The 13,183-nt window shown below is 47.5% G+C and overlaps 1 protein-coding gene across 1 annotated transcript in view; it reads right to left on the bottom strand.

Moving 5' to 3' along the window:
- The window catches only part of RRAS2 (RAS related 2), a 45,465-nt gene extending 33,572 nt beyond the window's left edge, over window positions 1–11,893 (bottom strand). Inside the window, exon 1 of the mRNA XM_049820558.1 lies at window positions 11,686–11,893. Within this exon, the coding sequence (XP_049676515.1) occupies window positions 11,686–11,790 (105 nt within the window). The 5' untranslated portion in view covers window positions 11,791–11,893. The remainder of the gene's footprint in view (window positions 1–11,685) is intronic.
- Between the last annotated feature and the right edge of the window lie 1,290 nt (window positions 11,894–13,183).

The following is a 13,183-nucleotide window of genomic DNA, read 5'->3' as shown; positions in this document are numbered from 1 at the left end:
GGAAGCCACTATTAAAAATGTGTGGAATGTAACCTACTTGGAAGAAGGCAGATAATATTGGGATGCAGAAGTCGACTACTTCAGATCTGAGGCTCTCTTCCCACACAGTTCCACAAACATAGGCACTGGGCAATTTCAAATTTACAAATACCAGTGAATTTCATCAACCTTTGTAGAATGTTCATGACTAAAAATTAGTTCCACAGAAAAAAAAAATTATCAAATCTTTCAGTTACCCAATACACCCTATAGTCATCCTAATAGGTGCAAAAACTTCTAGATAGCAAAAGGAAAAAAGCATCTTTAACTACTTCAAAAGCTGAGCTTTGAAGTATCTGTTTTAAATTCAAAGAAGTTGAGATGTATGCATCAATATATTTGAGTGTACCTTTCCAGCAAGATCGAAACAAAGCAGAAACCCTGTAGGAGACAAAACATTTTCTACAGTTAGTAGATTTAGGCTACAGAAACAGGAATTCAGACATTTTTCAGATTTGAACATCCTTGTTAATAGTAAAACATTCAATTTTAAAATGTCTCCTTGCACAAAGTAATGGTCTCAGAACTAACACCCTAGGGGATCAAAGAGCTAACCCACAGACAGGCAGTAACTAACCTTCAGCCTTACTGGTCTCAGAGATGCACAGGCACCTACCGTAGCTAGACTAGTCAGGAGACCACAATAGCTTGAAGCCTCAGAGCTGCCTTGACATTTTCAGCTGAACCTGAAAGAAATCAAGCCTCTTGCTCCATTAGCTGATCTGACACAGTCTGAAGTCAGAGAGACTTCAGCTGAACACCCTCTTATCAGATAAGAGGAGTCACTCATCAGTATTATACACAGGAGGCATTTTGCAGCTCTTCTTGTGTTTGCTCTACACGGTAAGAGCAGCCACTCTTAAGTCTCATTCTCCATCTCGAGCAGAGCTGGAACAGGTTAACCACCACCCCCCCCCGCCGTTGCACAAGATTTCACGCAGTTGTACACACATCATCTTCAGTGGTTAACCTACTGCAGAAGTTGCTGCCTATCCCATCCCTCCCCCACTCACTCTGCCTGCACACGGGTCTCGGCATAACTGCGCTGGTCCACGTTAGCTACAGAGAATTTTACCCGGGCTTTTGTGATCCTTTTTACAGTGTCACCCCACTGGCGGAAGCAATGTAACAGAGCAAGTTATGAACTGCATTAACCGGTGGAAATGGAAGCGTCTTAAGTTACCTCTACTGCTGAAGACCTGTTTTCATGTAACACTTAATGCTAAAATCATGCTCAAGAAGTTAAGAGTGAGCGGCCCAATTCCCTTCTGATGATTTCTTGATGATTCTGGAGCGCCTCCAGATGATTAATCTTCCCATAATCCAGGTATGGTATACAGCTTCAGTGTTTAGTTATTGCGGCAATCAAACAAGATGACAGTTTTAAGGTTTTGTACTTCGGCAGTTGGTAGTTATCGCTTCTACAACATAAAATAATATTGCACCAAAAGCTAGAGAAGTAGTTAAACCATTCATAAGACTGTACAGCAGCTTAGTATATCTTTTCCCTTAGTTTATGGGAAGAGACTTCTGGACTTGAAAGAGCTAGAAGCACAAGCACCTGAACCAAAGCTAAGCAGTCAACAGCACCGTTGTTTGGTGACAACCTGTCAAGAGCCAGCATTAAAAGTAGCAAGGCAGGATACTCAAAGTAGTCCATCCACTGGATGCCACAGGCAGAACACTTCATCTCTAGAAACAAAACAAAAAAAACCATCCCACGACACACACATCTCACCCCTACAGGGACAGAAATAAGATATAAAACTTCTCATTTAAATACTCTGAGAGAGTAAAGCAAGACATATTTGGCTTTAAGAACTTAGAGTTGTTTTACCATGCTTATGTGCCAGGAAGGATTCTGGCCTCACAGGTTTACTTTCAAACTTGAGGGTCTGGAAATTGTTTATCACTGCATACAACCTACTGACAAGTTTTCCAAATTCACTGCAGCACTAGGAATGCTGCTGAGCGCAGGAGGATATTGTCTCCACCCATGATATTTTAAGACCCCAAGCAAGATCTTGAGAACTCCCAGCAGGGCGAGAACCTGGTTCACAGGGAGGAGCAACATCAGTTAAAGGAAAGTCAAAGTATAGGAAATCAAAATGATACAGGATGTATATTTGCATCTGGAAATCTCAATCAGGACATGCAGTCAAGATTCAGATAACATGTATATTTGCATCTGGAAATCTCAATCAGGACATGCAGTCAAGATTCAGATAACATTGGGATGTGAGGGAAGGCAGGAGAATAAAACGCAAGGGCAAGGATAGTATGTTTCTGGAGAACTTTGAAGACAAACTGCTAGAAAAAGATCCTAAGCAGAAACTGAAATTGCAAGACAAAATTAAAATACACTCATAATTGCATTCTGAGTAATGCTGGGTCATGCAAAGCCAGAATCCTTTTAAATATATCACTGTTACCTAATCAGGTTTGCTAATGAAGACTTCTTAGTGTGAGCTAGTAGAGAAAAACATTGTATGCATTTTTAACAGGATCTTTTTCTTAAGTAGTAGAGTTGGTAGCACATACACAAGTACATTATCAACAACTGCTTTTTACACATGATTATAAAAGGAGAGATAAATGCAGAAATACTATTAGGAACATGCAATTTAGAAACCCCTTACCTCAAGCAGTAAATATTACTGTAATCCCACTTACTTTCCTTACACAGAGTAAGTCTAGTAACAGAAGAAATTTAGCAGATCACTTTTCTACCCAAAGATGCCCGATTTTTCACACAGATTTATCACCGGCATCCTACCATTTCATGGTCTGCTTACCACATAAGAAGCAAAATATTCAGATTTGCTTGCAAGTTTATAGATTCATATCTGCTTACGTGAGGAATGCTGAAGATGCTCTGTGATACGAGCCGAGCAAGTTAGTTTTGTCAGAAAAACTCAAAACGGTAACTGCAGTGATTTTAACATTTCTCCTTTTCCTAGCAAATACAACTAGTGAGTCAACATATTATATCTCTACAGTTACAGAATACTCAGAACAGGACTGGAAAAATAATTTGCTTGTAAGTTGTGTGGAAGGTCAAGTTTTTCTGGCTTAAAAGACTTGAGGAAAGTGACACACACCAAGGTTAATCTGCCAAGTAATAACGCTTCTCATAGGTCTTCTGCATAAAGTTCTTTGTAGAGTACTTTAGTTATTAGTGTTACACTGATTTTTTTTTTTTGCTTGAACTGTAGCACTTTCATGTGTCAGTGCTAACATCTAGTTAATTATTAATGCACGCTGGTCCTAGCAGCTAGTACTTTATGCTATCTTTAATAGTGCCCTTCTGCATACATTCCTACCATCTGAACTCACTCCTATTTAGATTCACCAGAAACTACAGTTTGCTTCCTGGACACGGCCGAGAAGCTGGTGCAGGTCCGGTTAAATGTGCACAACTGCCAGATGAAGTTGTTTGCAGAGCTGCACAGTGAACCAGACAGGGTAACCGATCCCGGGTAAAAACATTCCCTTGTTATTTTTAACTCTGATCACTTGTGGAGTTCCAGAGAACTACATGGAGTAAATAGCTCTAGTGGTAAATTGCTGTGGCAGCCTGGGGACCTTCCGAGTGTTTTTCCTCACTGGTAGCACTAGTTTATCAAATTAAACCTTCAACTGCAACAAAGCCCTGCTTCTTTGGGCTTGAAGAATAAGAACATTCCTCTAGCCTTGTGGCTCCCCACTGCTTGCCCCTTCTAAAACCCAAAGAAACAATCAACTTGCCCTCACTTTCCAGGCCTTTCAGTTTCGCCAGCTGCACCAGCACAACGCTCCGACCCACGACAGCTTCAGCAGCAGCCTCGTGGCCACGCACGCAGCCCTTGCCTTCCATCACGGTTTTGGGGAGCTCCGCACAAGCCCATTCCAGAGGTACCTTCTCCTTTTCAGTCCTTTGCGAGCTTCTCTGTGAGTGCATTTGTACGTTACAAGAACTCACCACAGCGCTTACCCCCGCGAGGGTCTCCATCTGTGAGCCGAGCATACAGGTAACTAGAGAAGTGCCCCGCAGCCCCCCCCCCGCGACCCCTGCCCAGCTCAGGTCTGAGGCTCTGCAGGTACTTAAGGACAGCTAAAGTGCAAGTCCTCCAGCCTTTCCCTTTCCAGCGGCAGATGAGAATCCCTGACCTCACTTTAATGACAGGCAGCCCAATGCTTGATTAGTCGCAAGATCAAGCACTTCAAACGTGAACGCGTGACCTTCTTTAACTCAACCACGAACAGCCTGCGCACTGCATTCCAGCCAGCCCTCTCAGAGGCAACCTAGTAAAAGCAAGCAACCTATAAAAAAGAAAAAAAAAAAAGTAATTTTAACCTCATGGAAGTTCCACCTAGAAGCAGTGCTGTGTATCAGGCAGTTTACACATGGGGATGTGTCTAGCTTAAGTATATGCATGGTGTGTCATTGGAAGAGAATAAGTTAAACCACGACGGTAAGAAAAGGCAAAGCAAACATCCTTTTTGTCTGCTATCTACTTCAAGTAATTAAGTTATAAACAGAAGAAAGCAGTATTTTCTTGTGCTACCTGTTCCCTCAGAGCGCCTTACAGGCTATCCCAGACCCAAGCTACAACCACACTTAAGCTGTGAGACAAAACATAAAAACGGAAGGTAAGAAAAGCCAAGAAAAAAAATGTGTTCACAATCACAGGGCATACCTCTCTTCATAAAGAAAGACAGAGTTCAAGACAAATAGGAAGGGCCTCACTCACCGCTCAAACAGAAGTAATTCACCCAGGATCCAACTCAACTCTCTAAATCTGTAACAGGCTACCACTATTACCTGTCAGTATTTCAAAACAAAACTTCAGCAACTTTGTAAGGCAAACCGTTTGCCAGGCAAACATTTCTTACTGGTATTATTTACAATTAAGCTTTTCAATCTGGATCCCATTCACTCTACCCCTTTCAGTAAAGGTTTGTCTTGTTTGATCGAAGCTACATGCAGAAATCTTTGGGCATGTTATATGAAAGCAACAGGGAAAAGTTAAAAAAAAACCAACCAAAAACCAGAGCAATTACAATTACAGGTGTGATTTCAGTTTTAATGCTGGGTTTTACACACTTCTTGAAATAGAACACATTTATAACAAGTGCTGCATTTACATGGATGTTACATTTTCCTTTAACGGTGCTTATGGCCATAATTGAAGACAAGACTATCAAAGTGCAGCTAAGCCCCCTGAATCGTCAGAACCAACAGAAGTTATCCACTTGTGTCACACCAGTCTAGACCTGAAGAGCAACTAATTTAGGAAGGTCTGCAAAAAACCTAGCTTCCTACCAGCTAGCCAGAAGACTGCTACATTTCACTTCATGAAGCTGGTATTTATCTTCGGGCACCTCAAGGAGTTCAGTCACATTTTTAGCGCTGGCAACGCTTTCGGTAAATGCAGACAGGTTGCGTAAGGTATACAAACAGGAGCCATTCAGATCCTTCAAAGTTCTCCGAATATAAGGGCTCTACTTATAAAAGCCACCCTCTACCACCACTACTGAACACTGGAATTCAGAGCTCCAGCCAAAACCAGAAGCAGAAGCTTCTCCCTCCAGCACGGGAAGGAAGAACAGGGCTACAGGCCAGCGGCTGCCTATTCATCCCCAGGAGTGCAAAGGGCACAGCAGCCAGCAGTCCGGGAAGCTGTGCCAGCACTCCTTGTGCAAGTGGCAGTAGAAGACAACCTGATAACCAAAAGGTACGTCAATATTTACTTGCCATACAAGCAACTGCTGCTAGGGGTTAACACATGGAAAGGTGCTTTCTGACTGCAGTGTGGTTTAAGATATCCCAAAGGAATTTCACTTTGGGAAAGGATTGTAAATTCCTCAAAACCGGAATTAGCAGTATGTCAAGATTTAAGCACTACTCCAAATCTATGCCCGCTTTTGAACCCAGCTCAGTTCTACCCTAGATGTACATTAATACATGGCATCCCTGCTGGCTAAGTTACAATGCATGATACCATTGCTAGCTATACCGGCACACTCGCATGCAAACCTCAATGCTTCCTTCTCGCCTGCAAGTTAAGCCTGAAGTCATCTACTACGTTTCCCAGGCTGTAGATCTACAACGAACCAGAGTGAGACGAATCTTTTGTTTGGTAGCAGTGCTCTAGGAAGCAAGGAGCTGAGCAGTTCAAGTTTCACAAGAAGTGCAACAAGCAGCCCTTATTATTCCAGGTGACTGCCTCATAAGTGCTTTGTTTTGATTAGGATTTTTATTTCTCACCTTTAACCTCAACAGATGCCAACAATCAGTCGCTCACTCTCCTAAACTGTATTTTGTCACCTTGCATTACATTGCACTACTTACCGTAAGAAGGCCCCACGCTTTATCAAAAAGTAAGCATACCAGTCCTAGCGTAGCCCTGCATGAATCTGCAGCCTGGAATTCATGGCATTTTATTCCTTTGATTTTCTTATGCGCTTACTTGAAGAACATTTTTTTGACGGTCGGCAACGGTTAGTCAGAATACCTAGAAACTGCAGAGGGATTTGCACATCCCCCAAGCCTAGCATACAAAAGTGGTACACTAAGACATTGGGGTCTGTCAAACATCCAGCACGCCAGCTCGAACAGCAGCTGCATTTTCAGTTGTTGCTTTTCAATCTGCTTTACAACTCTATTTTAGAGCTTTACCATAAAATTCAGAACAAGCTGTTTTCCTGCCCAACAGCTATATCGGAGATAAAAGATACTTTGAAATAACCCACCTTTAGCTTTATTGCTAGTTAATGAGAACTAACAGTCTTATGAAAGTAGAAGCTTGGAAAAGGAAAGGAAAAAGGGAAAAAGAGTCTGAACAGCTGCTCACCACCCATCTGCAAGTCATATATGCTTGCTTTCAGACAAGTGTCTGATAACTAACATTATAGAGTCAACAAACCCACATCCAACTCATTTTACTCACTAGTTAGCAGAATGGTAAGCTCAGCTCCAATCAGAGCTTGTTACTGACAGCAAGAACATTAGGAAAGATATTTTATTTTACAAATTTGGCAGTAAGAATTAAGACTGTAAATACAGCATTAAATCAGTAAACACACAAAAAACCACCCAAACACTGAACCCTACATACATTTTTATATTACATTAAGCATTTTAGCAGTTTCAAACATGTTCATGCATTCCCATAGTTAACATTAAGCTGACTGACAAAGTAAGCTCAACTCAGCCACACTAAATTACATCCAGTCAATACCATCTCAAGGTTCTAGGGACATTTATTAACCAATACATCCTTGTAAGTCACCAAAGTCTACTCAGTATGCAAAAATACACGTCACTGTCTCAAAACAAAAGCTATAGTTTTATGAACAGGAAAAATAGTGTGACATAATTTTAACAATTCTGATCAAAAGCATCCACTATTTCGCAGAGCAGAGTTGAAAGAATAAAACACTAGTGGCTTTCTTGCCATATACTGCTAGAACTCACTATACATTGTTCAGTTTAACAACAACAAAAAGCATGAAGTAAATGGCAACTGCAGTATAAAAAAAAATGCAGAGGGTGATTGGGTATTTGCTAGGCTGTACTCCCTTTGAGCAAGGAAACCTGAATATTACAAAGGACTGAGTTAGAAGGGAATGTGGGGTATTTTGTGACAGACCTCTGCACGACAGCTGGAGAAAAGCTATTGTAGCAACAGCTGTGTGCTCGGCACAGCTCATACTCCCAAATACCTCAGCCTGCTAAGAAGGCCAGTTAACTGGCTGCAATGCATTTTAAAAGTTTTCTGCCTCTTGGGATGCGAGCGTGATGGATTATTTCTGTATGTTTCAAATAAGAGAAGGCATGCTTCGTTCTATCGCTTACAGTTTTACAAAACACTGTGGTGTAATGTTGAACTCTCATTCACTGCTGCTTTCCTAAAGTTTATAGCTGCGACTGATCCCATCAACTCTCCTCTACAACTTAAGCGTCTTCACTTCCTGTCTTAACAGTGCACAAACTCGACACCAGTAACTTCATATATCATATCCTGATTTAAAGGAAATGATTTGCTATTTCCAGGATGAAATCCTGGCCCACCAACAGCAATATCGAGCTGTGTTTATCTCCCCAGAGGAAGAATTTTGAGGAACACACCTGTCATCCAACCACTGAAAGCTTTGATCTGCTAATTTGTTCTCTAAAGTTTCTCCAAGTTGTTAGCTGAACTTCTGAAAAGGGAACCCAAGCTTACAAGCAATTACACACAAGTGACCGGTTACATCTCGTGTACCATTCCCACTGCACTGTAATAATTAGCACAACGATGCTGAACCCAGTACGTGAAAGGGCTTGCATTGTATGATGTGGGTTTGCTCGCTCAGCCTCCTTACAAAAACATTGTTGTTTCAACTCAGACTGAGGCACAACTATCTTCAGGAACTGATATTCTCGTGCACAGGAATACTTTACGTGCTGATCACTACCAAAGTGGGAGTCCGAGAGCAGCTGGTGCTACTCTTATAAGAATGAATGCTCTCTGCTTCCCCGCCAACACCTAAGCAAGGCTGGCAATGATGCGCTGCACACAAACACCAGGAAGCTGGCAAAAGAAAGGTGACACACTGGTGGTTCTTACATCCTCAGTTCCTCATGTTTTTACTTACTTTGTCTAAAATGAAGGAAGAGTTTTCCCATTTTCAGATATGAACCCCTCTTCATCTTTGAGGGATACAACGTAAATCACAGCACATGCTTTCCCATAATATCCTACCACAACAACAGTCTTGTCTACTGGAAAGTAATCAGCAGCACTGAAGTAAAAGCAAGAATAACTGTACTCGAGTACTGATTTACTGAAAATTAAATAGAGGATTATAGGAAAGCAAGACCAAGTGTGGAAATACTTGCTAGTATCAGTAAGAAGAAACTTTCCTTTTTGAGCTTCAAAACCGAGTTGGTGACAGCCATATTTTAAACTCAAGCAATAAAGCAGCAAAAGGGAATTCAAATCCTTCACTGACATCAAGATTTGTCATGTTAACAAGAGCTAGTACTGATCCACATTTGAGTGAAGACAACTACAAGTTTGCCACTTAATCCTAAGAAATTCCAAAAATGAAGCATGTGACTTGTTTGTAATCAATTTTAAAGCAATTTGGAGCAGTTTCTATGCAGTCTTAAAAGACAAACAATGTATTTGGCAATACACTTGCGGTGCAGAAACTACAGAAGTGGTTGCAAGGCATCACACACGCTCGATAACATCACAGCTTTAAGAGCTCAGGAAGATACCATGGTATATAAATAATACACCAAGCCTTGTTTCTTACTATCTGTAACTACATAGCAAGCATGGAAACAATACAAAACTCTTCTCTAAGGTACCTGAGGCTCTGCTCAGAAGGTCTTTATTACCCAGCTATTTCTCATTTTTTTAGAAGGTTGAATTTTCTGCTAAACGTTACTTTGTGGTGGCAAGATTTTACCTCAAGATAAAGCAGCTGAGAGGGCAAGAAGGTGCAGATAACAGAAACTGACAATAAGTTGTTTTGAAAAATTCAGCCTCAGCATGTCAGCCTAACACTACAGTGCTGTTACCTCAACACTCAAAGCCAACTATTTCTTCTTCTGCTATTAATTTGAAGAGATCCTTATCTGTGACAAAGCAGACACAAGTTCTTCTTCTGCTGATATTCACTGGAAGACAAGCATCAGTTGCAGCACTTGAGCCCCAACTTTTATTTCTATAGGGGTGTAGCTCAAGCTTTTTGTTTAAAGAATGAACTTCTACCAGCATTCAAATACTGAAGCTATCTAGTACTTGGCAGGACTTTACTGCTATTAAAATAAATGGACATACCAAGGCATCAAGTGTGAACCTCACTTTTTTTTCCTCCTTATGTCTTTAATAGAAATTACAGCTTTTTTTTGTTAAGTTAAAATTATCCACAAGCCTTTAACATCACCAGGGACACCAGAGATCCATTCAGCAAAATTTTCCACTGCAGCCGCGTCCAGCTGCGCACATTAACCGTCACAACCAGTTCAGATGTCCACAGGAAGACGCAGGCAATACCATTAAAGCAGTAGTACCATCTCCGAGAGGACGGCACTCTAAAGCAGCTTCAGTCAACCACAATAATTAATTATCTCCACATACGAGCAGTGAGGAATTCAATCCACACACCAAGAGGACTGCAGTTGTTCTAGCCCCATCACCTTCAAACAGACCAGCGAGTCAGTATCTTGCCAGTATCTGCCCAGCTACTACATGACCAACAAACAAGGCACCTGTACCACAGGCATTTCCTTTCCATCGCAAATGCACTGTTCAAACCGATTTCCGAAGAACTAACTCTCCTGAAGTGTCAGTTATTTTAATGTCCTGCACAATACTGGATCTTCTAAGCGTTCAGTTCTCCAGTGCTCACCCAGATTTTGAAAGTGCTGTTTTCTATGTAGTTACTTAGTCTATGCTGCAGAGCTTAAATTCTCAACAGTTACAGCTAACACACACATGGATGCGTGCAGTAACGAAGAAAATCTGAAAAAAAAAAAGAAACAGCCTATTTGCTATCAGATCACCCGTTCCAACAGTACATTATTTGAGAATATCATTGCTCCAAGCGTCAAAAGACAAGTTTGCCTCGCTGTCAAACAGCCCGTCTTCGGGGTAGGTAGAGCATTACGGCCTCTCCTCGGTGGAATTAAGGAACACAAACAGAAAGTCATTCTCTCCAGATTTGCTGATCTGCCATCAGCAAGACCAGCAAGCAGAACGCAAGTAGCCGTCTCCTCCTTCCACCATGCACAGACAGAGGCAGATTAATAACGCTCCCACGGCAGCGCTAGAAACACCGAGAGCAACAGGGCAGAAGAGGAAAATAAATAAGGGGGTACGGCCGAATGCGCGGCGGACCAGCAAAAAGGACTCTTCCTCGCGAGACCGGGACGCGCGCTTTAAGTCACCTCTCCTGCCACGGTCTTTACCGAAATCGAAGAGAAAAAAAGTTCAATTTTCCAGAAGTTGAAGATCTCGGAGGGGCGGTGGGCGACGGCCGGCCGGCGCTGCCCCAGCGCGCCCCCCCCGGGGGGGGCTGCAGAACCTTCCTCGCCCCCCCCCCCGCCGGCCCGGCCCCGGCCCGAGAGGCGCAGGCTCAGCCCCGGGGCGGCTGTTCCGCAGCCGGACGCCGAGTGTCACCGCTCCCCCGGCCGCGGCCGGTTACCGCCGCGGCCGCTTCCCGGGCGGAGCGCGGGGCCGGACCCCGCCCGCGCCCCCGGGAGGCCGCCGGCCCCGGCGCCCCCCGCGCCCCCCCCCCCCCCCCCCCCCGCCCCGAACCGGCGCGGCCCGCCCCGGCGGCGCCGGCCCTGCCGGAGCGGAGCGGAGCGGCGCGGCGGAGGCCCCCGGCGGGCCGGGGGCGGCGTCCGCCCCTTCCCGCCCTCCAGAACCTTCCCGGGGCGCCGCGCCCCGACCGCCGCCCCGGGCCCCTCAAGGTCACGCCGCCGCCTCCCCGCCCCTGCCTTCCCGCCTCCCCGCCCGCCGGCGCCTCCGGGAGCCGAGCCCGCCGCGCCGGCCCCGGCCCCCCCGCCCCGCTCCTCCTCGGCGCTGCGCGCCGGGCAGCGCCCAGGCCCCGGCGCCGCGGCCGGGCGGAGCGGCTCCCTCCGCCTCGGGCGCCGCGGCCGCTCACCTGGATGAACTGGATGGTGAGCGCCGACTTGCCCACGCCGCCGCCGCCCACCACCACCAGCCGGTACTTCTCCTGCCCCGGGCCGTCCCTGCAGCCCGCGGCCATGGGGGAAGCCGAGCGGAGCCGATCGCGGCAGCAGCAGCAGCAGCAGCAGCGCCGCCGCCGCCGGGTGCGGGTCCGGCGCCTCTCCCTCCCTCTCTCTCTCTCTCTCCCTCCTCCTGGGCCCGCCGGCGCTGAGCAGCCACAGGCCCCTGCGCCCCGCCGCCCGAGTAGCGCCGCCGGCAGCGCCCCGCCGAGCGGTGCGGCAGCGCCGAGCTGGGGAGCACCGCCCGCCCCCGCAGCCAGGGCGCCGCGGCTACAAATGGCCGCCGGGGGGCGGGGCCCGCCTCATCGGTATGCTAATCAGAGCCACGGTATGCACGGGGGGCGGGGCCTGCCGCTCACCGCCCCGCCGCTGCGCTCCGGCGGGCGACCCCGCCCGGGCCCGGCCCCGGCCCCGGCCCCGGCCCGGCGGGACCCGGGCCCGGCCCCGGCCCCGCGGGACCCGGCCCCGGGGCACCACGCCTCTTTGTCTGGAACGGGGGCGGGTCGTGGCAGCCCCGGCGTCGCCCCTCGCCTCCGCGCTCTCCCTCCGGGCAGGGCGCCGGAGAGGGTCGTTACCTCACGGGTGTCCGTCCTCACGGGCTTTCCTGAGGCGCCCGCCCTCACGCCGCCGGGCGCTGCGCCGACGCCGCCCAGCCTCTCCGCGTAGCCGCGGGGCGGGGGGCAGGCACCGCTGCCCCCCACGGACGGGCTCGAAGCCGAAGCGTGGCGAGTGCCCGGCACGGCTTCAGCGGGAGGGCGAAGGGGGGAAACCGGTCCCAGAGGCTCCAGCCCTTCCCCGCGCCTCACCGCGGCTTCTCGTCGCCGTGCGCCTGAGCGGCTCTCCCGCTCGTTCGGGCCGTTCGGATGAAGGCCACCCTCCCCGCCGCCGGGTGTCCCAGCCCCGCGGCCACCCCCTCCCGTCGGCGGTCAGCGCCCGCCGGTTGCGGTCTGTGGCGAATTCGCCTTGGCCCTTCAGGTCTCCGCTGCCCCGGCCGGGGACGGGCTGCTGCTTTCCCCGATGCCCTCCCTGCCTGGGCAGGCATCACCGCCCGGTACGTGTCCGGGCGTCCAAAGCACCCGGCAGACGGCCGCCGCGCGTACTACAGAGCAGCAGAACTTTTGCTTGGCAGACCTACTGGCAGGTAATTCCTTCTTCCCTTCCTCTCCCCTGCCCCTTTTGGAAAAGACACGTAGCAACAAAATCGTACCTGTATGATTTTACGTGCGTACATACACGCGCATACAGCCTTTTGCCAGCACGGAATGACAGTCAGTGGTGGCCGCGCTCCTGAGTGGTGTAGCCACGCCAACAAGTCTGTAAGACGGACGCGCTCCTCCTGCCTAGAAAATAACAAACCCAGAAGCAGTGGCCGTCTATGAAGCTCTGTTGAAGGGACTTGCCCCGTACAGCAGT

The sequence above is a fragment of the Accipiter gentilis genome, chromosome 17, assembly GCF_929443795.1.
Source record: "Accipiter gentilis chromosome 17, bAccGen1.1, whole genome shotgun sequence".
In the NCBI taxonomy this organism is placed as follows: domain Eukaryota; kingdom Metazoa; phylum Chordata; class Aves; order Accipitriformes; family Accipitridae; genus Astur; species Astur gentilis.
This window is presented reverse-complemented; position numbering and strand designations above follow the sequence as displayed.